Source organism: Pelodiscus sinensis, chromosome 15 (genome assembly GCF_052426305.1).
Source record: "Pelodiscus sinensis isolate ZL-2025 chromosome 15, ASM5242630v1, whole genome shotgun sequence".
In the NCBI taxonomy this organism is placed as follows: Eukaryota; Metazoa; Chordata; order Testudines; family Trionychidae; genus Pelodiscus; species Pelodiscus sinensis.
Window position 1 is genome coordinate 43379017 of NC_143066.1, and position 26097 is coordinate 43405113.

At 45.6% G+C, this 26097-nt stretch overlaps 1 protein-coding gene across 2 annotated transcripts in view; it reads left to right on the forward strand.

Moving 5' to 3' along the window:
* The window catches only part of UBE2I (ubiquitin conjugating enzyme E2 I), a 75879-nt gene extending 50428 nt beyond the window's left edge, over positions 1 to 25451 (forward strand). For both annotated transcript variants that reach the window (XM_075899981.2, XM_075899980.2), the window contains exons 5-7: positions 2822 to 2931; positions 3106 to 3185; positions 24794 to 25451. In XM_075899981.2, coding sequence (XP_075756096.1) covers positions 2822 to 2931; positions 3106 to 3185; positions 24794 to 24857 — 254 coding nt within the window. In that variant the 3' untranslated portion in view covers positions 24858 to 25451. The remainder of the gene's footprint in view (positions 1 to 2821; positions 2932 to 3105; positions 3186 to 24793) is intronic.
* The last annotated feature ends 646 nt before the right edge of the window (positions 25452 to 26097 follow it).

A 26097-nucleotide genomic window follows, 5' to 3' on the forward strand; every position in this document is an offset into this window, starting at 1 on the left:
CACTCACTAGTCTTGGTTGCCCAACACTGACAGAGGCACTATGGTATTGTCTGTCCTATTATCTATCCCTTTCCAAATGGTTGCCCACCTTCTGTTAAGTTTTTTAGCTGCTGCTACAAATTGAGTAGATGTTTTCAGAGGAATACAGGTAGTCCCCGGGTTATGTACAAGATAGGGACTGTAGGTTTGTTCTTAAGTTGAATTTGTATGTAAGTCGGAACTGGCGTTCAGATTCAGCCGCTGTTGAAACTGACCAGCGGCTGACTATAGGAAGCCCGAGGCAGAGCTGCTCTGCTCCGGGCTTCCTGTAGTCAGCCGCTGATCGGTTTCAGCAACGGCTGACTTGGGGACGCCTGGGGCAGAGCAGCTGGGGTGCTGCCGGGTTGGTCCAGTAGCGCCCAGGAGCGGCGTTGCAGGACCAACCCGGCAGCGCCCCAGCTGCTCTACCCCAGGCGTCTGCGAGAAAAGACCAGGCGAGAAAAACCACTCCGCGTCTCCCTGGTCTGCTGGGGGGGGCCCTCTGCGGCGAGAAAATCCTGGTCTCCTGTGGGGGGGGGTGCACTAGCTGCGCCCCCCCAGCAGACCAGGGAGACACGGAGCAGCTTTTCTCACCGCGGAGGATGTGGGTGGCGGGACCGCAGCGCGTCTGGGCGGTCCTGCCGCCCCCGTCCTCCGGGGTGAGAAAAGCCCCGTTCGTATGTAGGGATCTGACATAAGTCGGATCTACGTAACTCGGGGACTGCCTGTATTCCAGATCTCTTGTGACTGGTAACAGCTAATTTGGACCCCATCATTTTGTGTGTATAGCAGGGATAATGAACTGAGGCCATGTCTACGCCATGCAGAAGATCGATGCTCCAGAGGTTAATCTTCTAGCGTTCGATATAGCCGGTCCCATAAATCGAATGCTGAGCACAGCTCTGTCTGGCATCTGGTACTCCTCCTTTTGTTAGGAACAAGGGAAGCCAATGGGAGTTTTTGCTCCCCTCGTTCCCCTGCTGGGTGGACCACGTGGAAACATGATTTAAGATGCATCTGCTCCATCTGCTGTAGCATAGACCAAGCCTGAAAGAGTGTAATGTGCTATCATAGGATATGTCTAGACTAGAGGCTTTTGTCGACAGAAGTTCTGTCGACAGATACTGTCAACAAAGCTTCTGTTGACAAAGAGCGTCTAGACTACATCCAGTTCTGTCGACAAAGCAAGCCACTTTGTCGACATGACAGTGTAGACGAAAAGGACAGTGTAGATTCAATAATGCTTTCTGTCAACAGAACTCTGTCGACAAAAGGCGTTATTCCTCATAGAATGAGGTTTACAGCCGTCGACAAAGCTGCTGAGTTCTGTTGATGTTATGTCGACAGAACTCAGTGGCAGTGTAGACACAGGTATAGTTTTGTCGACAAAAGTCCACTTTTGTCAACAAAACCCTGTAGTCTAGACACACCCTAAGTGTTTATCTCTGTTTTCTTTAGGACCTTGGAAATTTACCTGATGTGTTTAGGCTCTTACTTTAGTTGGTCTTCTATTTAATGCTGGTGATCTAACAGACAGCCTACCTTTTCACTTGTGAAAAGATACAGCAGGCATTCTGAGAAATATCAGGTGCCTTGAAAGATTCTGCCAGTATTCATGGACTTTCTCATTTTAAAGATGATAAATGTCTCTGAAACTGTCTTGTTGCCGAATCAGTCGTCTGCCATCTTGATGAATGCCACTTTGCATCTAAATCTTAATAAAAGCAACAAAGGAACTAAAGACACAATTAAATTAAAGCAACAGAGGTACTAAAGACACAATTAAATGCACAGCCTAAGTGAAACAGAAAAGTCCTGATTTAAATGCAATTTATGCTTAATTTAAAGTTATGTTCTGAATACAGTTATTGATCTTGTGCATAAAGATAAAGTGAAAATGAAAAAAAAGATGGAAATAGACAATCCCTTGGTAAGGTGACTTTTTAAAAGATATTATACATGTATCTTTAATGTAACACTTGCAATGAAGGGCGGAGGGATAAGTGGTGAAAATTTATAGATGATGTCATCTGAGTAGATCCGTTTCATTTTTATTAAGGTATAGGGAGTATTGCAATAAGTAGTATTGCATTTTGGGTCCAAAGACTCTTCTACCATCACAAAGCTATTGTGAATAGAGCTTGGTGAAAGAGAAAAAGGAGCTGTTCTCTAGTTTACACTAGAGCTGTGGACTGTGGCAGTGCTTGTTTCGGGAACTCTGTTTCAAAGCAGGGTGTTTGTACTTCTCATGTCGATGCCTTTTAATGGTACTGTCCACTGATTGTACAGCAGTTTAAACCTGTAAAGAGCATTGTGTATATTACTTCAGGATATGCTCAGCCCACTGTATTTCAAAGCAGTGGGGAGATCTGAGCTTCAGGAAGAAAAGTAGAGGTTGAGTGAGCTGCTCTCTACAGAGTTCTTTTAAGTAATAAATGAACCGTGTAAATGTTCGCTGCATTTAGGAGGATTTAATTAATGTTAACTGGCACTATCTTAGCATGGATAATGGGTACCATTTTGTTCATTTAGAACATACTTGGTCCTCGATTGATCATGTTAATCAGTAATGTGACTAAGATTGACGTGGGGATAAAAGTAGACCCAAAGAAGGAGGGAAAACTAATGGTAATTGCATTGCAGAAAGACTTCAGACCATCTGAATGGGATTGTGACAATGGGAGATTGGATGCCTTGTGGCATAGGGGAGGTAGCCGTCTTTACTATCAGTTGACGTTTTAAATGTTCTGATTAAATTAAACTTGGTGAAAAATCTTAGATTTGCCATTTTTTTCTCCCTTAGGTAAATTTGAACCACCATTATTCCATCCAAATGTGTATCCTTCAGGTACAGTGTGCCTCTCCATCTTAGAGGAGGATAAGGATTGGAGGCCAGCAATCACAATTAAACAGGTCATAACATTCTTCTATTAAAAGTGTTAACTTTTGCTTGCTTTGTCAGTTTATCTTTTGAGTGATTCTGAAATGTCTTTAAGTGCACAATTCTACATTTTATTTATAGAAATTCTGAATTGTATACATTTCATAGTAATATTTACATTATTTTCCCTGCTTTTTCTAATACAGATCTTATTAGGAATACAAGAACTTCTAAATGAACCAAATATTCAAGACCCAGCTCAAGCAGAGGCTTACACAATTTACTGGTTAGTTGTTGGGTGTTTTTTTAAAACACATGACTGGCTTACAGTTGTTTGTAAACCCTTGGTCTCCATTTGTGTGAATGACAAAGTGACATGTAAAGCAGCTTCTAGAAAATAACTTCTGGGTCTGCTTTATGCAGAGTTTTTTAGTTTTATGTTACAACCTCAACAAAATAACTAATTTCCAAGTTAAGGTTGAAGGTCTAGTGATAGCAAGGCATGCTAATAGGGTAGCATATCCAGGCGTTATGAAGAATCTAAGTCCACCCATGCTGGATGGATATATAAAGAGTCCTTGCTCCAAAGGAGTTTACAGTTCTAGGTTAACAAGACCTTAAGTTGGATGAAATTAATGTGTAGAGGCAAGGGAGAGAAAGGATGAGTTAACAAGTCCTGAACAGTGCCTGCATGCTCAATCATTCTCATTACATTCCTAACTGTAATGAATTGTCAGATTCTGAAGTCATTTGGGGCTTAAAATAGTGGCTTAACTATTTTGGGGGCGTTTGTGCAGTGTATGTGGGGTAGCATAGAAAGCGTGTGGAGATCTTTGTAAGAAGTGGACTTATGGATAGTGCAGACTAAGATCTTTGGCAGAAATAGCATTGAATATGACAAGGTTATCCATTTGTCAAGTTTTTAGGGCTAAGCTGTGAAATCTTAAAGGTAAGAGAGAACATCTCTGTCCAAGCAAGCAGTGTGGTATAGGAAGAATGTCAGAGAATGAGACAGACAGAGGGCAGAAGATTCTGAAAGTGAATTGCTGGCTAGATAAGTGGTACAGGGTGGAGGGCTTTGCCTTGCAGAACATTGTTCCATTTTCTGTGGAAAGAGAAGGCTGTATGCTTTGGATGGCCTGTACCTCAGCAATCTCCCAGGGGACAGGGTAGCTAGAATAACCAGGAGTGGGTTAAATCAATAGCAAATGGAGATGGTGGAAAGAGGGAAAACATGCCACCACTCACGTGGCAGAAAATTGAAATGTTGAGAATAAAATGCATCAAGGAATCAAAGAACATACGTGAAGAAATTATTTAATTGCCTGTACACTAATTCTAAGAGCCTGAGTAACAAATGAGGAACGGGAACTGCTAATTTATTAACATAAATGTGACATGGGGGTATTACAGAAATCTGGTGAGATGATTCACACAATTATAATGTTAAAATAAATGGTTATAATTTATTTAGGAACGATCAAATAGGCAGAAGGGGAAGAAGAGTACATGCTATGCCAAAAATTGGCATTATCTGCTTTTGAGTCACTAATTCAAATTATCTTGAATGCTTATGGATCCAATGGCTTAACAGAAAAGGTACCAGATGGAATATAAGATGGTGCCTTTGTGAAGGAGTAGTCTGACTACCCAATAAGCTCAGGTAGCACTACCAACTACTCAATCACATGCCCACACCCCTCCCCCCCCCTTTCTCTGCACTCTTAAAGGGTCAGAGGGGAGCCTATATGCAAAGACTCTGGCTCAGTCTCTGCTCCCCAGATGAATAGTCCTCCCCAAGCTGCCACTCTGCATTCTTGAAGGCAGTTGTCACCAACCAGTAGATCGGGATCTACCAGTAGATCTTGGAGCCTCTGACAGGGGATCCTGACTGCTTTGTCCAGGAAGCTATCAAGAACTGGCACTTCAGTTGCCCCTCCACCCACTGTCAGCTGTTCCTTCCCTTTGCCTTGGAGCTGCCCCCCTGAGAGCCTCTTGCTTGCTGTGCAGGGTGTGGGAGGGAGAAGAGGGAGAGCACTGATGTCAGGGTGTCTCTCCTCCCTCCACTTCTGTATCCTATCTCCACACAGAGAAGGGGATGGAAGGAGCCTGGCAATGCAAATCTGTCACTCACATACACCGCGTGTGTGTCTATCATTCTCACAAATACACTCTGTCTGTCACTCATCTCCCCACCCAACTTATACTTGGGGGGTGGTTGTTACTACTTTTACTGCTTCTCCTGCAGACCTGGGAGAGGCAGAGCACATGCTGTCCTTGCCTGCAGAAACTACTCCTGCAGCTCCCATTGATCAATAATGGGGAACTGTGGCCAATAGAAGCTGTGCGCTCAGTGCCTGTAGATGAGGGGTAGCACATGCTGCCATGGAGCCATTGCTGTACATGCCAGCTGCTTTTAGGAGTAGGGCAAGGCCAGAGCAGGAGAGAGCTGCCTTAACCCCATTGCTCTACCATCTAGAAGCTGTCTCAGTTAAGTGGTGCCCAACCAGACCCTGCCTCCTCAACCCCTGTCCCAGCCCTGAACCTCCTCCCATACCGAACCTCCTGCCCCAGATGTGAGTCCCCCTGCACCAAAACTCCTTCCCACAGCTTGCACCCAGAAACCCCTCCTGCATCCCACACACTGTACTAAGCCTGGAGCCCCTCCCACACTCCAAATCCATTGGCCCAAGTCCCAACCCCGTACCCCAGCCTGGTGAAAGTGAGTGAGGATGGGAGAGGAAGGGGGATGGAGTGAGCAGGGTGATGCCTCGGAGAAGGGGTGGGAAGGAAGCAGGACAAGGGTATTTGGGTTTGAGGTAGATCTTACATTGCACTTAAATTGAAAGTGATCTTGTGGTTAAAAAGGTTGGAGACCACTGCTTTAAGGACTGAACAGCAGGTCTGGTCCTGCTGCTCTTAGCACAAGCCCCTGCGCCACCCTCTCTCCCGGCACCTCGTCCCTGCTGCCACTCTGCTGCCTTAAAGGGACAGAGTAGCCAGTCCCTTGGGTCTCAGCAGAAGCCTCCCCCCTGCTGCTCTGCATTATTAGGGACAGGGGAGCCTGACTGTAGAGATGCTGGCTTAGTCCTGGTTGCCCGCCTGTAGAATCCCAGCCAGACAGCCAAGGGACATCCCCAGTGTACAGGCAGAGGAGCATTCCATTCCATGCAGCTCCAGCTGGGCTGGGGGAAGGGGGAGCTGGGAGAGACTGGAAGTGAGAGCTGCAGCTGTGCTAAGGTAGCAGTCATCTGAATCAAAGAACACTAGAACTGGAAGGGACATGAAGAGGTCATCCAGTCCAATCCCCTGCCCTCTTGGCAGAACCCTGTACCATCTCTAGACCATCCCTGATAGATGTCTATCTAACTTGCTTTTAAATATCTCCAACGATGGAGATTCCACAACCTCCGTAGGTGATTTATTGCGGTGTTTAACCACTCTGACAGATAGGAAAGTTTTTCTTAATGTCCAACCTAAACTGCCATTGCTGCTTGTCCTATCCTCAGAGGCCAAGATGAACAACTTGTCTCCCTCTTCCTTGTGACACCCTTTTAGATACCTGAAAATCGCTATCATGTCCGTCCGTCCCCTCACTCTTCTCCTTTCTAAACTAAACAAGCCCAGTTCTTTCAGTCTTCCCTCATAGGTCATGTTCTCTAGATCTTTAATCATTCTTATTGCTCTTCACTGGACCTTCTCCAAATCTTCCTTGAAATGTGGTGCCCAGAATTGGACACACTACTCCAAGTGAGGCCTAATCAGCACAGAGTAAATCGGAAGAATGACTTCTCATGTCCTGCTCACAACACTCCTGTTAATGTATCCCAGAATCATGTTTGCTTTTTTTGCAACAGCATCATACTGGCTCATATTTAGCTTGTGGTCCACTATGACCCCTAGATCCCTTTCTGCAGGACTCCTTCCTAGATAGTCGCTTCCCATTCTGCATGTGTGAAACTGATTGTTCCTTCCTAAGTGGAGTACTTTGCATTTGTCCTTATTAAACTTCATCCTATTTACCTCAAGCCATTTCTCCAGTTTGTCCAGATCATTTTGAATTATGACCCTCTCATCCAAAACAGTTGCAACCCCTCCCAGCTTGGTATCCTCTGCAAACTTAATAAGCGTACTCTCTATGCCAATATCCAAATCGTTTACGAAGATATTGAACAGAACCGGTCCCAAAACAGACTCCTGCGGAACCCCACTTGTTCTGCCCTTCCAGCATGATTGTGGACCATTAATAACTAGTCTGAGAATCGTTATCGAGCCAGTTATGCACCCACCTTATAGTAGCCCCATACAAGTTGTATTTGCCTAGTTTATTGATAAGAAGGTAATGCGAAACAATATCAAATGCCTTACTAAAGTCTAGGTATACCACATCCACCGATTCTCCTTATCCAAGAAATGGGCTGTACTTTGGAAAGCTCATGATACCATCTACGTGTTTTGTTAGTCTCTAAGGTGCTTCTAGACTATTTGTTGGGGGGGGGGGTTGTTTGTGTTTTTTTTCTAGTTACAGACTAACTCGGCTACCCCTCTGAAGCTTTTGAACTGGTAAAGGACAATCTGCCTCAATTTCAGTGGGGGCGGGAGGGGGGGAAGGCTGGGGTTGGGAGAGACAGAGTCTGATCTTTAGCTGCACTGGGCAGCATGAGAAGGGAGTGGGATTCCCTTTGAGCCTCAGAGGGCTGGGTGGGGGAGGGGAGGAGCCTCAGAGGGCTGGGAGAAGACAAGCAGGTTCTGGCTGGACAAAGAACTCCAGTAACCAGAGTGTCTTTTTAAAAAGGTGAAACAAAAGACAGGACTATGTAGCACCTTAAAGACACTAACAAGATGGTTTATTAGGTGATGAACTTTTGTGGGCCGGACCCACTTGGTCTAGCCCATGAAAGCTCATCACCTCATAAACCGTCTTGTTAGTCTTTAAAGTGCTGCATAGTCCTTTCTTTAAGGAATCGAAGTATTTGTAACCTGACATGCCTGACTCTGAGCCCCTGCTCAGGGGCTGCAGTGACACTGTGACTAGGAGAGTTGCCTGTTCCCAAACAATTTCTATGGGTTCCAGACAAGTGACTGCCATTAGGTTTTACAATTTGCTTGGGGACAGGGACAGGCTTTGAAAGTCATTAAGGGTGCAGCATGCCAGGTCTTTGTTTTCTACTGTAGTTTCTTGGTTCTTCAGAGTGCCTCAGTGACTCATAAGTAAAGTAACAAGCACAACTGGGATTAGCATTTGCCAGATGAAGCTCTAATTTACATTACAAGGTCTTTCCAGCCAGGAAGCAGTCTCCACAGCAATGTGTTAAAGTGCTCTGTTTTTCCTTTGGGGGAGGGAGAGGTTACCTAGTAAGTCTCTTTCCACGGGGCTGTGGTCTGCGGCATTTGCAGTGTGTAGGTCCAACACACTGAACCAGCGTGCTGTTGCTGCAGGCTCCCCTGTCCCTAATAATGCAGAGTGGCAGCGGAGGAGAGAGTGGGGGCTTGTGCAGTGACTCTTGGGTTTGGCTTTAGAAAGCAGAGTGGCAGCGGGGAGGAGGATTGCCAGGTGTCCAGTATTGAACTGGACAGTTCGGTATTTTCGCCTGCTGTCTGGTTTAAAAAAAAAAAAAAAAAATACTGGACACCTAAAGTGTCCGGTAGTTTCTAATCCCATTCCCCCCCCCCCCCCCCCCCCTCCTCCCCAGGAGACACAAATCCCAGGATGTCAGGCTCAATACGGAGCAGCCTGGCAACCCTAGTGCTTACCGGGTTCCGTAGAGGAGCTGTCCGGCCCTGCAAAGGGAGGCCTGTTAGGGCCAAAAAGCCTCACCATACCTTTTTTAAAGGGGCCATGCTGTAGTTTTTTGGTTTTTTGTCTTAACTCTTGGTTGGGTTGAGCTTTCTGTCTGAGAAACATACAGATGTCCGGTATTTTCTAATTAAGTTTTATTATCATCATGAGTATCAGTAGGTAGTTGTGTACTGCCTGGCTGGTAGAAGTGCTCACGCGGCATGAGAATGTCTACAGCCAGGCAGTACACAACTACACAGTAGAGGGGCTTGGGCACGGCAGGATGGAATCCCGAGGGGTCAGATTCACCTGTGTGCTCCGCCGGGACCATGAGTGGGACTGGCAGCGTCCTGGGATCTGCGTGCACCCGGGCCAGCCCTGCTTCCTGCTGGCTGCTTCCCCTCCACACTCTCTCCTCCCCCCTCAGCCAGCCCTGCTGGCCCCCAACCCTCTCCGACCAGCCCTGCTCCCCCAACCTCCTCCCGGCCAGCCCCACTCCCCCTGCGGCTGGCCCTCTCCCTCCCCCCATCTGAGATCAAGTGTATCCAGTATTTTTGTCAAAACCATCTAGCAACCCTAACTCTCTCAGTTGTTGTTGTTGTTGTTCGGTATTTTTTCAGAAACCATCTGACAACCCTAGTGGGGAAGGGTGTGGGAGGAAGGAGAGGGGGCTTGTGCTGAGACCCCAGGGACCAGCTGCTCAGTCCCTCAAAGAAAGCAGAGTGGCAGTGTTGGGGAGAGTTGTCCTGAGACCCAGCTGGGGAGCAGACACTGAGCCAGCATCTTTGTATGTTGACTCCTCTCTGTCCCTTAAAGAGTACTGCTGGTAGTTGTGCTGAGTCCCAGCCTGAGCTGGAAGCGAGTGCTTTAAGTGCCCTTTCTTAACGGCTAACTGGACTAGCAATTTAATTGCTACTTAACATCCCTAGTGTTTGCTACAGACCACTAAATAACACGAGGTTACAGGATAATTGCCTCCTTACACATCTATGAGTAGGGTCTAAAACTGAGAAATCATGGAGGACTTCAGTTTGAGAGACATGCTGAGATCTCATGCTGCCAATACAAAAATGCACTTGGAATTTCTAAACCTTATAGATGAGTTCCCAAACTCAGTGTTGTAGACAATGTAGAGAATTCTACATTAGATCTTATCAGAGGCAACTTGTAAGGAGGACCTACTGCTGCCACCAGCCACGTGACCTCCCCTGACGTCCCTGGCTGGGAAAGGACCAAGACAACTCACCATCACATCAGAACCTGCCCCACCTCTTCCCCCAACCAAGGTAGCCCAGGGAAATAGCAGGGCCAGGATTGTCAGCAGAAGTCCACATTCCACCCTTCTTCCATACGCTCACTGACAGTGGCAGGGTAAGTGGAGCAAAGCAGCCTCAGTTCTGCAGAAATCGACCTGGGTATTACAGTAGATTATAAGCTGGATATGAGTAAACAGTGCTCCCTAGTAGCCAAGAGGGCTAATGGTATATTAGGTTGCATTAAGAGGAGCATTGCCAGCAGATCCAGAGAAGTCGTCATTCCCCTTTATTTGGCTCTAGTGAGGCCACATCTGGAGTATTGTGTCCTGTTCTGCTCCTCCCCCCGCTCTCCTAGAAAGGATGTGGACGCGGAGGGCAACCAAAATGATGAGGGGGCTGGAGCACATGACCTACGAGGAGAGACTGAGGGATTTGGGTTTGTTTAGTCTGCAGAAGAGAAGAGTGAGGGGGGATTTGATAGCAGCCTTCAACTTCCTGAAGGGAGGTTCCAAAGAGGACGGAGAAAGGCTGTTCACAGTAGTGAGGGATGGTAGAACAAGAAGCAATGGTCTCAAGTTATAGTGGGACAGGTCTAGGTTGGATATTAGGAAAAACTATTTCACTAGGAGGGTGATGAAGCACTGGAATGGGTTACCTTGGGAGGCGGGGGGGAAATCTCCATCACTAGAGGTGTGTGAGGCTCAGCTTGACAAAGCCTTGGCTGGGATGATTTAGTTGGGATTGGTCCTGCCTTGGGCAGGGGGCTGGACTTGATGACCTCCTGAAGTCTCTTCCAGTTCTAGGATTCTACGATTCTAGCTGCTTTGCTCCCCTGGCCACATTGCTCCACTCTTGGGATGTTATATATTGATTAATTGAATAGTCGTAAGCAAGGCTTGACAAACTGCGGCAAAACCTACTTGCCAGCTCCGCAATGTGCATGTCCAAGACCCACATTGTGCATGCGCGCGTCGCCGGTGAACGGGGCGACCGGCTGAAATCTACTCACCACGGGCGAGTAGATTCAGTGATTTGTCCAGCCCTGGTCATAAGAACATAAGAACGGCCATGCTAGGTCAGACCAAAGTTCCACCTAGTCCATTATACTGTCTGCTGACAGTGGCCAATAACAGATGCTCCAGAGAGAGGGAACACAACAGGTAATCCTCACGTGATCCCTCCCATCTCCCACTTGCAGAGAAACAGAGGCTAGGGACACCATTCCTACCTGCTAATAGCCATTGATGGACCTAGCCTCCATGAATCTATCTAGCTCTTTTTTGAACTGTTAAAGTTCTAGCCTTCACCAAATCTTTGGCAAGGAATTCCTCAGGTTGACTGTGCGCTGAGTGAAGAAAAACTTCCTTTTGTTTGTTTTAAACCTGTCCCTAGTTCTTATATTCTGGGAATATGTAAATAACTTTTCCCACACCACTCGTGATTTTATAGACCTCTATCATATCTCCCCTTAGTCTCCTCTTTTCTAAGATGAAAAGTCCCAGTCTCTTTAATCTCTCTTAATATGGGAGATTAAAACCCGTTCCAAACCCCTAATCATTTTTGTTGCCCTTTTCTGAACCTTTTCCAGTGCCAATATATCTTTTTTGAGATGAGGCGACCATATCTGGATGCAGTATTCAGGATGTGGGCGTACCATGGTTTTATATAGAGGCAATAAGATATTTATGGTCTTACTCTCTATCCCTTTTTTAATGACTCCTAACATTCTATTTGCTTTTTTGACTGCCACTGCGCACTAAGTGGATGTTTTCAGAGAACTATCCACAATGATTCCAAGATCTCTCTATTGAGTAGTTGTAGCCAAATGAGTTCCCATCATATTGTATGTATAGTTGGGATTATTTTTCCCATTGTGCATTACGTTACATTTATCAACATTAAATTTCATTTGCCATTTTATTGCCCATTGGTGAGATCGTTTTGAAGCTTTTCACAGTCTGCTTTGTTCTTAACTATCTTGAGCGGTTTGACGTCTGTGAATTTTGCCACCTCACTGTTTACCCCTTTGTCTAGATCATTTTATAAATAAGTTGAATAGGATGGGTCCCAAGACATACCCTTTGGGTACCCCACTAGTTACCGCTCTCTACTTGGAAAACTTACAGTTTATTCCTACTCTGTTTCTTGTCTTTTAACCAGTTATCAATCCATGAGAGGACCTTCCCTCTTATCCCACTTACTTTAAGAGCCTTTGATGAGGGACCTTGTCAAAGGCTTCCTGGAAATCTAAGTATATTATATTTACTGGATCCTCCTTGTCCACATGTTTGTTGACCCCTGAAAGAACTCTAGTAAATTAGTAAGGCATTATTTACCCTTACAGAAATCATATTGACTTTACCCCAACAAAATATATTTATCCATGTGTCTGACAATTTTATTCTTTAGTATAGTTTCAACTAATTTGCCCGGTACTGATGTTACCGGTCGATAACTGCTAGGATCACCTCTAGAGCCCTTTTTAAATATTGGTGTCACGTTGGCTATCTTCCAATTATTAGGTACAGAAGTTGATTTAAAGGGTAGGTTACAAACCACAGTGAATAGTTCTACAATTTCATGTTTGAGTTATTTCAGAACTCTTGGGTGAATGCCATCTGGTCCCAGTGACTTTTTACTGTTAAGTTTATTAATGTGTTCCAAAACCATTGACGACACCTCAATCTGGGACTTGTCACTTAAAAATAAATAGCTGAGATTTGGGAATCTCCCCAATATCCTCAGCTGTGAAGACTGAAGCAAAGAATTCATTTAGCTTCTCCGTTACGACTTTATCATCTTTGAGTGCTCCGTAATCATCTTGATCGTCCACGGGTCCCACTGGTTGTTTAGCCGGCTTCCTGCTTCTGATGTACTTAAAAAACATTTTACTTCTACCTTTTGAGTTTTTGGCTAGCTGTTCGTCAAACTCGTTTTTGGCTTTTCTGATATTTTTACACTTACTTTGACAAAGTTTATTGCCCTATTTTTGTCTCTAGGATTTGACTTGCACTTTTTAAAAGATATCTTTTTATCTGTCACTGCTTCTTTTACCTGGTTGCTAAGCTATGGTGGCACTTTTTTTGTTCTGTTTTTAATTTGGGGGTATACATTTAAGTTGGGCCTCTATTATGGTGTCTTTGAAAAGTTTCCATGCATCTTGTAGAGATTTTACTTTTGTCACTGTACCTTTAAATTTCTGTTTAATGTCCTCATTTTTGTGTAGTTACCCTTTCTGAAATTAAATGCCACAGGGATGTTAAATTTTATTACATTATGGTCACTATTTCCAAGCGGTCCAGTTATATTTGCCTCTTGAAACCGATCCTGCAATCTACTTAGGACTAAATCAAGAATAGCCTCTCCCCTTGTGGATTCCAGAACCAGCTGCTCCAAGAAGCAGTCATTTAAGGTATCAAGAAATTTTCTCTTCATCCTGTCCTGAGGTGACATGTACCCAGTCAATATAGGGATAATTTAAATCCCCCCATGAGGTTTTTTAATTTGATAGCTCTAATCTTCCTTAGCATTTCATAGTCACTATCACTGTCCTGATCAGGTCGTTGATAATATAGCCCTACAGCTAAATTCTTCCTATTAGAGCATGGAATTACTATCCATAGAGATTCTGTGGAACATTTTGGCTCATTTAAGATTTTTACTTCATTTGATTCTGCAATTTTTCACATATAGTGCCACTCCTCCACCAACATGACCTGCTCTGTCCTTCCGATATATTTTGTGCCTTGGTATGACTGTGTCCCATTGATTGTCCTCATTCCACCAAGTTTCTGTGTTGCCTCTTATATCAATATCCTTTAAAACTAGGCACTCTGGTTTACCCATTTTACTATTTAAACTTCTAGCATTTGCGTATAAACACTTGAATAATTTGTCACTATTATCTTTCTACCATTTCCTGATGTTAGACTTTTTCATTTGATTGTGTCTCATTTGATCTGACCTATACTTCCATCCTCTCCTCCTGACTAGAACATAGAGCGCATCTATTAATAGAACCTCCCCAATAGATGTCTCTGTCCAGTCCATGTTCTCCTCCACACCTGTTGGCTCTCCCTCAGTCCTTAATTTAAAAACTGCTCTACAACCTCTTTAATGTTAAGTGCCAGCACTCTGGTTCCATTTTGATTTAGGTGGAGCCCATCCTTCCTGTATAGGCTCCCGCTAACCCAAAAGTTTCCCCAGTTCCTAAAAAAATCTAACCCCCTCCTCTCTACACTATCGTCTCATCCACGCATTGAGATTCTGAAGCTCTGACCGCCTACTTGGCCCTGCACGTGGAACTGGAGGCATTTCAGAGAACGCTACCATAGAGGTCCTGGATTTCAATCGCTTTCCTAGTCTCCTAAATTTGGCCTCTAGAACTGTGGTCACCAACCAGTAGATCGCAATCTACTGGTAGATCTCAGAGGCTCTAAGAGTAGCTCTTGAGCCCTCTCTGAACTGCGCACCTGCGCAGTACATTTACATTAGATTTCCTCATTTGAGGAGCAGCTACTCACCGAGCAACAGCACAGGTGAGTAGCTGCGAGGAATGGTGGGAATTTTTTTTTAAAGTAGCAGTATAAGGATTGGGGATAGCAAGTGATGGAGAGGAGGAGAATAGAGAGGGCGGGGCTTCAAGGAAGGGGCGGGGTAGTAGATCTTGGCTTGGTCTGTCATTTAAAAAGCGATCTTGGGTGTAAAAAGGTTGGAGACCACTACTCTAGAACCTATCCCCAACCCTTTCCCATGTCATTGGTACCTACATGTACCACGACGACCAGCTCCTCCCCAGCTCTACACACAAATTTATCTAGATGTCTCGAGAGATCCGCAACCTTTGCACCAGGCAGGCAAGTCACCGTATGGTTCTCCCGATTATCACAAACCCAGCTATCTGTTTTTCTAATGATCAAATCCTCCATTACTAACACCTACCTTTTCCTAATAATTGGAGTTCCCTCCCCCGGAGATGTATTCTCAGTGCAAGAGTTTAATCCTCTGGAATGAGGGTCACAACTATGGGATCGTTTCCCTCCGCTCCAGTTGAATGTTCTCCTCCCTGAGCTTTTCTTCCTCCTTAACATCACAAGGGCTGTTTGGCTGGAAGTGGGACAGTTTTACAGTGTCCCAGAAAGTCTTATCTATGTACCTCTCAGCCTCCCTTAGCTCCTCCAATTTAGCCACCCTACCCTCCAAAGCTCGTACACGGTCTCTGAGGGCCAGGAGCTCCTTGCACCAAATGCATGCATATGCCACCCGTCCATAGGGCAGGTAATTATACATGCTACATTGACTGCAATGTGCCCATGAAAGCTCGTGATACCATCTACATGTTTTGTTAGTCTGTACAGGATAAACTTAAACAACGAATAGTCTGGCAGCACTTTAAAGACTAACTCGACTACCCGCTGAAGCTTTTGCAATACACAAGATAGTCCCTGCTCTGCTGCTGGGCTTCTGCCTGCATTCTCTCCTACAGCTACTTACATTATTGATTGGCTTTTTATTTAAATCAGGAAGTTTTTTGGTTTTAGTTTAGTTTAAAAGTTTTAAAGAATCGCAAAAGTACCTCATCGCATTCCAACTCCCCTTTAGAACTCCCTCTTGAAACTCCCTGTTCGCAAAGCTCTCTGGTCACTTAGTCACAGGCTTTATAAAGCCCTGGCCTTCCTGATAGCCTTGCCCCTGGCTAAGGGTCAACCAATGAACAGAGGGTTTTAGATTCCAAATCCTCATTAAGAAGCTCACAACTTCCAACTGCCGGCCACAGCACACAACCCTTCAAACAAATCAATGAGAACTTGAATCTCCAGACAGACAGCCAAACACAAGCTCAGCACACAGTTTCTTTCAGGCAACTAGCAAGTAACCTCTCACTCTCACACTCTCTCTCGCTCTCACTTCAAGTCCCGTATTTGCTTCTCCTTCACCTGGAGAACTCCCTCTCGAAACTCCGTTAGCTCCCCTGTTCGCAAAAGCTCAAGTTGGCAAAAGTGGATTAACCTCATGAATTCTTATCGATTAGTTGGGTATTCTATCGTGCCCGGGCAGCCTATGTCTGGGAGGGAGAGGGTCTGAGATCCTGGATCCAGCATGAGCCAGAACTGAACTGGGCTGCCTGCCTGGCTTCTAATACACTTTAAATGCAGAGCTGCAGTTGGGGTAGGTCCAGGACCCAGTGCAAGCCGGGTCTGAACCTGGCTGCTGGCCAGCCTGCTAAAAAATTTACTGGCAAGGAATGGGCATGGGGAAATGTGTGTGGTCTCTAGAATTAACCTATAAGCTTTTGCTAATCAGTTCATCGAATATAGTACTACGTCCCTATTCCATTCCTGCTGGGGAATGTTGGGCGGTCCCTCCTCTTGAGCAGCGTGACTGATAGAGCAAAACAGCTGGGGTTGCCTTGCTCCACTTATACCGCTGCTACTAAGTGCGGGAGATAGCACGGACCCCCTGCTGCTGATCCTATCCTGCTGTGGGCTGTTTTAGATACAGTTTGACTTTAAATTAGCAGGTTCAGCTAACATGCATGGGATAGTTTTAAAAGGTTGAGGTGTCTGCTGGATTGCTGGACTGTTAATGTTGTTTTTCAATAAGTTGTGGTGAATTAGGGAAGTTCCAGAAAAACTGAAGAACACTAATGTGCTCCATATTTAAAAAGGGAAGGCTTCCCTGGAAAACTATAGGGATGTCAGACTGACCTCAATTCTGGGAAAGGTAAGGGAGCAGCCGATACAGGGATACATTTAATAAAGAAATAAAGGCGTGTAATGTAATTAATGCAGATACACATGAATTTTATGGTACCTTATATCCCTTGAACAATTTTTTGATATTACAAGATTGTTTGATAAAGGTAATAGTGCTATCATGATACATTTAAACTTCTATAAGATGTTTACATAATTCTTGCCAGCAAGTTAAGGAAGTCTGGATTGGATAAATGAACTGTAAGGTAGAGAGAAAACTGGCTAGATTGTTGGGCTCAATGGGTAGTGATCAGTGGCTCAATGTCTGGTTGGCAGTCGGTTTCAAGCAGGGTGTCCAAAGGATCAGTTCAAGGGCCAGTTTTGTTCAACATCTTTATTAATGATCTAGATGAGGGGATGGATTGCACCCTCAGCAAGTTTGTGGATGACACTAAGCTGGGGGGGAGGTAGATACGATGAAAGGTAGGGATTGGGTCCAGAGTGACCCAGACAAATTAGAGGATTGGGCCAAAAGAAATCTGATGAGGTTCAACAAGAAGTGCAGAGTTCTGCGGTTGGGACAGAAGAATCCCAAGCAGTAATGCAGGCTGGGGACCCGCTGGCTATACAGCAGTTCAGCAGCAAAGGACTTGGGGATTACAGTGGATGAGAAGTTGGATATGCCCTTGTAGCCTCAGGAGGTCATCAAGTCCAGCCCCCTGCCCAAGGACCATTCCCAACTAAATCAACCCAGCCAAGGCTTTGTCAAGCCGAGACTTAAAAACCTCTAGGGATGGAGATTCCACCCCCTCCTCCCAGGTAACCCATTCCAGTGCTTCATCACCCTCCTAGTGAAATAGTTTTTCCTAATATCCAACCTGGACCTCTCTCATTGTAACTTGAGACCATTGCTCCTTGTTCTGCCATCCGTCACTACTGTGAACAGCCTTTCTCCGTCCTCTTTGGAACCTCCCTTCAGGAAGTTGAAGGCTGCTATCAAATCCCCCTTCACTCTTCTCTTCTGCAGACCAAACAAACCCAAATCCCTCAGTCTCTCCTCATAGGTCATGTGCTCCAGCCCCCTAATCATTTTGGTTACCCTCCGCTGGACCCTCTCCAATGCATCCACGTCCTTTCTATAGTGGGGGGGCCCAGAACTGGACACAATACTCCAGATGTGGCCTCATCAGAGCCGAAGAATAATCGCTTCTCTAGATCTGCTAGCAGTGTTCCTCCTAATGCACCCTAATATGACATTAGCCTTCTTGGCTACAAGGACACACTGTTGTCTCCTATCCAGCTTCTCATCCACCGTAACCCCCAGGTCCTTTTCTGCAGAACTGCTACTTAGCCATTTGGTCCCCAGCCTGTAACTATGCTTGGGATTCTTCGTCCCAAGTGCAAGACTCTGCACTTCTCCTTGTGGAATCTCATCAGATTTCTTTTGGCCCAATCCTCTAATCTGTCTATGAACACACAAAAAAATGAACACATATGAAAAGGACAAATCACATTTCAGAACAGAAGGGGGATGCGGGGGGGGGGGGAAGGGGAAGGAAGGTAAATGTCTGTGATACAATTAAAAAAATTGTATCCTTTGGCATATATGGTTGTGACTATTTTCTTCCACTATTTGATCTGAGAAAGTGGGTCTGGCCCACGAAAGCTCATCATCTAATAAACCATCTTGTTAGTCTTTGAAGTGCTACATAGTCCTGTATTTTGTTTCAGCTACACCAGACTAACATGGCTACATTTCTATCACTATTTTACTTGGGATTGGTCCTGCTTTGGGCAGGGTCTGGACTTGATGACCTCCCGAGGGCTCTTCCAGCCCTGGGATTCTGTCATTTTAATTATCATTTTGAATTAAAAAGTTGGCACAATGTAATGTTAACATGCCGCATATTCAATGTATTAAAAACGAATGGACAGGTCCCAAAATGTAACTGTAAATGGGGAATCATGGAGAGTCCCAGAGGGATCAGTTCTAGATAGGAATGTCACTAGTTAAGCGACAGCCCATCTGGGCTGGAGCAGCTCCCTGCCTGCCCACCCGTGACTGGCCCAGCCCAAGTGGCCCCCTACCTGCAGGATCACATTTAAGCAATTAACAGATTAAAAGGGATTTTACATTCTTAATTCTAGGTCCTGCACTAATTAATATTAATTTAGTCATCTCAATATTGGCTCCCAATGTGATGCTGTGGCCAAAAGAGCTAATGCGATCCTAAAGAGGCATAAACACAGAAATCTCAAGTAGAACAGAGAAGTTATTTTGTCTTTGCATTTGGTGCTGCAGCACTGTGACCAGTTCTTTGCACAATTTAGGAAGGATGTGGATAAATTGGAGAGGGTTCAGAGAAGAGCCATAAGAATGATTAAAGGATGGGGTAACATGCTTTTCTGGTAGACTCAGTGAGCTTGATCTATTTAGCTTAACAGAGGAGGTTAAAGGGCAATTTGATTGGTCTGGGGAACAAGTATTTAATAGCAGTCTTTTCTGTCTGGCAGAGAAGGATACAACATAATTCAATGACTGGAATTGAAGTGTACATTCTGAATGACAGTAATTAACTACGGGAACAGTTTACCAAGTGTGTTGGTGTATTCTCCATCACTGACCATTTTAACATCAAGATTAGATCTTTTTCTCAAAGATTTGGGGAAGTCTTGTTTAGTACACAGGGGGTCTAGATGATCACAATGGTTCTTTCTGGTCTAAGAATCAGTGAATCTGGTGAAAAGTCGAACCCAGGGAAGGACTTGAGGGGGAAGAGGGAATCTTGAAGGAAAATCATTTTGGCAGCAGAGTCTTGAATGGGCTTTATGAGATCAGTCTCAGTAATAGACTAGAGAAGAGACAATAGTATAAATGGGAGCTTTGACAGTCGGAATGGAAAAGTCCAGACGTTGGAGACTATATGAAAGGAAAGGTGCCATTCTTTGGGAACGGTCTGGATATGAAGGCCTGTAAAGAGGATGGTGCCAAAAAATGACATCCAGCTTATGGACATGAGTGAGTGGGAGGAAGGGAGTGGTACTGTAGTTTCAAAGAAAGGTTGAGGATGGAGTATTGGTCCTGGGAAGAAAATTAGTTGAGAGAACCTCATTAGATACTCTGAGAACATCATGAATGTAGTGGAAGTGAATGTTCCCGCTAATCCTGGGATGAGGAACCTTTTTTGGTTTGGGGGCTACTGACCCACAGAAAAATCAGTGGGAGCCACACACAAGTGAGAGGCACACAAAAAGCTCACCAAAAACCCATTCACTAACCTGGCCCTCAAGCAAGGAGGAAGACCCCTCACAGATGTGAACCCCAACTGAGAAACAGGAAGAAGACATTCTCCTCAAGATCCAGTTCTACCGGAGGGGAGAAGAGCAGGGAGGGGGCATGGGGAAGTTTAACTCCAGGGGCGGATTAACTCTTTGGGGGCAGGCTGAGACTAATAGATTTTGTGGGGCCCCCAAGCTCTGAGGTGGGTCCAAAAATGAGGGGTTCAAAAATGGGAAGCGGGCTGGGATCAGGGTGCGGAGTCTTGTGGGAGGGGGCAGGGGATTGGGGCATCTACCTGGTGCAGCTTGGGGAGGAGGTGCACCTGGCGCAGGTGTCTTCATGTGGCTCTGCATGCTGCAGGGTAGCACTCCCTGCAGAGCTGCTTCCTCCCTTCCCCCTGCTGGACAGAGCCCACAGGCTGCTTGCCTACCCCCTGCTGCCACCCAGTAGCACCAGAGCATGCTGCTTTGGGGGAAAGCCTCTGAGCCTTGTGGGCTAGATCTAGTCCGTGGGTTATAGGCTCCCTTCTCCTGCTCTAATTTCTTCCATCCACGTGTGGAATAACTGCCAGTAGATACAAAAAAACCCCACTGGGTAGCATTTGAATCTTTCCTGACTGGCCGCACAGGTGAGGAGTCCAGAAGCCAGATCTAGCTGGCAGAAAGGAATTGGAGGCACTGGTTGTAGACGTACATTCAGTGAATTTAAAGGTGAAGGGATGTGAGGCAGCTAGTGTCCATGGTTGCTTTTTTAGCATGGAGCAAGAGCAGATTGTTTGCAGGGGGGATAAGAATTTTTTGTGTGGTTTTTAAATGAAAATCTAAGGACAAATCAGGGATATGATTTTTGAACTGATCCGCTTGAGCACTCTCATTACCAATATTGAACTCTCAAATGATAGCAGCAGTGGTGGCTATCACCAAAAAAACTGAATGTGAGCTGTACTAAACCACACAGGTACTTTTGATGAGTTCTAATGGAATTACAATCTGTGTCTGGTTGAAGGAGGACTTTACAACTCTATGTTAAAATACATCTACCCTTCATAGGAGAAGAGGCATAATATACACAATGACATTAGATACTTTGGAGACATTAGTGGATCAGAGGATGACTGTGAGACACCAGTATGATGTATCTGTGAAAGACATCCTAGGAACTCATTTGTATTAATCAAGGTATTTACAGTAGAGAGATGGAAGAATTAATGCCAACATATAAGGCACTGGCAAAACCTTATCTGGAATACTCCGCAAAGTTCTGGTTACCTGTGTTGGAGAAAGATGAATTCAAATCCAAACTGGTGCTGAAAAGGGCTGATGGTCAGGGGACTGGAGAGCCTGTCTGAGGATAGTAGGCTAAACATTTGGCTTGTTCAGCCTTGCAAGATGGAGGTGGTTTGATCTCTATTAATACATGGAGGAAGGAAGAGCTGTTGAAGTAAAAGGATAGTGTTGATACAAGAGCAAATGGATATCAACTGGTCATGAATAAACTCAGGCTAGAAGTTGGTTTTTAATCATTAGAGAAGTGAGGTTCTGTAACTGCCTCCTAACTGGAGTCAAGATATATAACTCTGTTTAACATACAGCCTGATAAGCTTATGAATGGGATTATATAACATGATTTCCTGTGAGAGTAAAGGACAGGACGTGATAATACAGGATGTCCTTTCAGTACTATGGACTTTATTTTCTAAAACATTAATGTAAAGAAAAATTACAGATATGCCACTTAGGGATATGAAAGTGTAACCGGGTATATGGGTAACCGATTAACCTGGGCTCATTGGTTAATGTTCATGGTTATATGCAGTCTGTCAGTATGCATGGGGAGCTGGCTTAAAAGCTGACTGCCGGCCTACATGTTAATTCTGTGGTTACACGTTTACTTAAACACATTTTAAGATCGCTAGTGTCGCTATAGAAGGAAAAACAGTTCATTAATAGACTAGGTTTTTTTTGGGAGTCTCATTTTTAGGTTTAAGTTCACTCCAAGTGAAAGACTTGTGAACTAACCTCTACATCTTGAGGAATTTTTAGGTAACAGGAATCTAAGAATAGCTAAGATAAATGTAAGAGTCTAGATTTACAAACTAAAGCCCAGCAATAAAAAAATCCCCCAGCATCCAAATTAATAGAATTGTGATGTTTCTGTGAATCAGTCTCTGATTTTTCTGGGTCTATAGGTTGTTGTTAATGAATAATTAGTGAGAGAAACCATCACCAAAGCAAAAGGTCACATGCAGCTGCAATTCGATCTGGTGCCCAAATGTATGGGAAGACGTTGCCCATAAATAGGAGTCGTCTTATATGAACTGTTAAATGTCCCTGCTCAAGAATACATTTTTCAGGTACTAGTGCTTTTATTAGATTTCTGCTGTGCGCTGTTTTGCTGCTGGCCTGTTCTGCAGTATTAGCTGTGTTGTAAACTATCAGTTCCTAGAATTATCTTGTCTTTTTCCTCCTTTTAGATATAGAATAATAAGTTAAACTGCACGCCTATACACAGGTCCTAAGCCAGGCAATAATTTTTGGCCGGAGGCCACTTCAAACATTTTGGAAGTGGCCCGGGCTGCAATGGGAGGGGCAGGGCCAGGATGCTTCTGGACTTCTCCACCCCCAGACCATGATTGGTCTGGGGGTGGGAGAGCCCCTTTGCCCCCCCCCCTTCCCGCTAAGCACCTATGCCCCTGGTAGGGCGGGAAGAGGCTTTGCATGCTCCCCTACCCGCAGGCCAATTAGGGCTTGGGGGCAAGGGAACTGCATGAAGTTCCTCTGCCCTGCCAGGAGCATGTAGCACTTTAAAGTGCTGTGCGCTCCTGGCAAGGCGGGAGGAGACTTCACGCACTCCCCCGCCCCTAAGCCCTGATTGGCCTGGAAGCGAGAGGAGCACGGGAACTTTCCTCCGCCCTACCCCCACCCTGCAAGGAGCATGAGGCACTTAGAAAAGTGCCATGTGCTCCTAGCAGGGTGGCAGAAACTTTGTGCGCTTCCCCCGCCCCCAGGCTCGAACTGGCCTGGGGGTGGGGGAGCGTCAGGGCCTCCGCAGGCCAGATCCAGCCCGCGGAGGCCCTTTTGCTCACCCCTGCCCTAAGCCCAACATCTTCTCTTGCCTGATTTTTAGAGTGGGAAAAGTGGGATGTTGATACACTGTAATTTACCAATTCTTCAGTGAGATTGAGGAGTCTTCTGTGGTGATAGAACATGTGTAAGAGACACTTTAGAACAGTGGTACCCAACCTTTAGAGGCTGCCGGGCGCCAGGGGGCGGGGACACATGCACGCCCGGGGGCGGATGGCCCCCCCAATAGCCGCGTGCTCGGGGGCGCCCCCCCGCAAGCGCCGTGCTCCTGGGACCGGCCCCCCCCCCCGCAAGCGCCGGGGGCCAACGCCCCCTCCAAATGCCGCACGCCTGGGGCCGGCACCCCCTCCTCCCCCAAGCACCGCAAGCCCGGGCCGGCGCTCCTCCTAAGCACCGGGCGCCCGGGGCCAGCACCTCCCTCCCTCCAAGCGCCGCGCGCCTGGGGCCGGCGCCCCCCTCCCCCCAAGCGCCTGCACGCCTGGGGCCGGCGCCCCCCTCCCTCCAAGCGCCGCGCGCCTGGGGCCGGCGCCCCCCGGGGCCCCCCCCCTCCCCCAAGCGCCGCGCGCCCGGGGCCGGCGCCCCCCTCCCCCCAAGCGCCTGCACGCCCGGGCCGGCGCTCCTACTAAGCGCCGCACGCCCGGGGCCGGCGCTCCTACTAAGCGCCGCACGCCCGGGGCCGGCGCCCCCCTCCCCCAAGCGCCGCGCGCCCGGGGCCGGCGCCCCCCTCCCCCCAAGCGCCTGCACGCCCGGGCCGGCGCTCCTACTAAGCGCCGCACGCCTGGGGCCGGCGCCCCCCTCCCCCCAAGCGCCGCGCGCCCGGGGCACGAGCGGTCAATTCGCGGCGCTCCCGGGGCGGCGCTTACCATGCGCCCCGGGCCGGCTCCGGCACACAAATGACCGGGCAGGCGCACACAAAGTGTTGGGGACCACTACTTTAGAAGAAATGGCATTACTTAAGTTTGCAGTGTAGTAGGAAACATGTTGGTCCCAGGATATTACTACAAATGTGAAAGGTTAACTGGTAAGCCATACCCTTAATGGGTGGTGCTTACTGGTCCCAGTTAACTGAAGGCTGCTCCGCCTCTCAGGGGGCCTGTGTCCAGAGCAGCCTCTGTCCATGGTGGGCACAGGTGCCCCACAGGCAGCGACTGCTCTAGTGTCCCCCCTTCCCCAGTCGGTTAACCAATTAAACAATATGTATGACTGGTTAAAGAGGATTTTACACCCTTAGATACTATTCACACAGATGGGTCAAGTAACATGATACTATCTCGTTTGCATTTTCTCTCTCATTACTTTGTGAAGAGAACTTAATAAAAATGTCTTGGTATTTTTAATCTATTAGTTAAGAAATGTTTAGGCCAGACATCTACTAGGTGGCAAACATAACACAGTAACTCTGTAAACGTCTCTTTCCCCCAAAATGATTATATTGCTGAGATCCAATCTTCCTATTTCCTGCAGTAAACCCTTCTGGACATATATAGCATGCCCTGTCTTATATGGGCTGTCAGACTCTTCAGTCACTTTTTTCCACACAAAATGGGTCCTGTAGTGCAAATGATCCTTTCATTAATTAAATGAGCAGTGTTTGGACTGTGAGCGGTTTCCTCCTTTGGTTAGTTCACTCATGGGTTTTCCTGCTGTCATGAGTATGTAAGATACTTCATCTCTGCTGAAGCTCTCTTACCTTAGGGAGTAGTTTTGAGGGTCTTCTCTGGATGAGACTAAACTGCTGATTGTGCAGCTTGATATAATTGATGTCTGAAACATCTAATGACCTTTATTTTTTTATATCCAGCCAAAACAGAGTGGAATATGAAAAGAGGGTTCGAGCACAAGCCAAGAAGTTTGCGCCATCATAAGCACCTGTCATACAGCATCTTAAAAAGGAAGGGATTGGTTTGGCAAGAACTTGTTTACAAAATTTTTGCAAAATCTAATGTTGCTATGTACAATTAATATTCACTTAGGGGAGGGGGTTGTATGTGTGCCATTTTCCATATTCGCCACTTGTATACAGTTCTAAATTCGCTGAATAGCCCCCAGTTTTTTCATACAGGGTCTCTTCCTTCAGTCTTTTGTATTTTTGATTGTTATGTAAAACTTGCTTTTATTTTAATATTGATGTCAGTATTTCAACTGCTGTAAAATTATAAACTTTTATACTTCTATAAATTCACTAGTATCTCTAGTTACTTTGCTATCTGATGCAGGCATGCTTTAAAATGTTTAGAACTATATTTAGACTCTAGCTGGCTGTATGAAAAAATCATACCCTCCACCCCCTTCCCTCCCCTTAATTTGTTTTTCTATCTTTCAGAAACTAGGTTATTATTGCTTAAGAGCCTCAGAGATCCAAAGTCAGCCAGCATCTTGATTCTGCATCACTTCCTTTTGTGTTTATATGGCGTTTTGTCTGTGTTGCTGTTTAGAGTAAATAAACTGTTTATATAAAGGTTTTTGTTTCATTATCTTCATTGGAATTACTAAAAGAAGAAAAGCCTTCCAGGTAAATATTCTCAGCAAATAAAATTCAACAATCCTTTTGATACAGGCTTCTAATCATGTATTCCTGTTTCATTGTAGAGGTGATCCATCTCTAACTCTTTACTCTTGAATGAGAGTCACTCAGATTTGGAAAACTGTCAGTTTTTCAGATTTTTTTTTAAAGGAAAATCAACTCTGAGTAGCACATTGGCTGTTACCAAAGCTGATGTTTACAGTGGTGCTGCTAGACAATATTGTGGCTAGACTACACATTTATCAATAGGCCAGTGACAAGAAGCATTATTGATGTGGTATTTTAGGGTAACCAATTTAAACTGACTAGGTCACAATTCAAAACTTGTTGAACCTCAGGAATATACTATGATGCATGATACCCATACCCCAAAGAAGGGTGTATGCCATGTAAAAAATGTTATCTTAGCGGGAGTGCACGTGATCTGCAGTATTTAAATATTAAATTATTTTGCTTTAAAAAATACTATTGCCTTGTGAAAGTCCATGTATCTACTGTTTAGGGAAAGAGCAGAGTTCTTGTCTGTGAAATGCAAAAAGCCACAGTTAACCATATGAAGGGAGGAATTTAAATACGCAAGA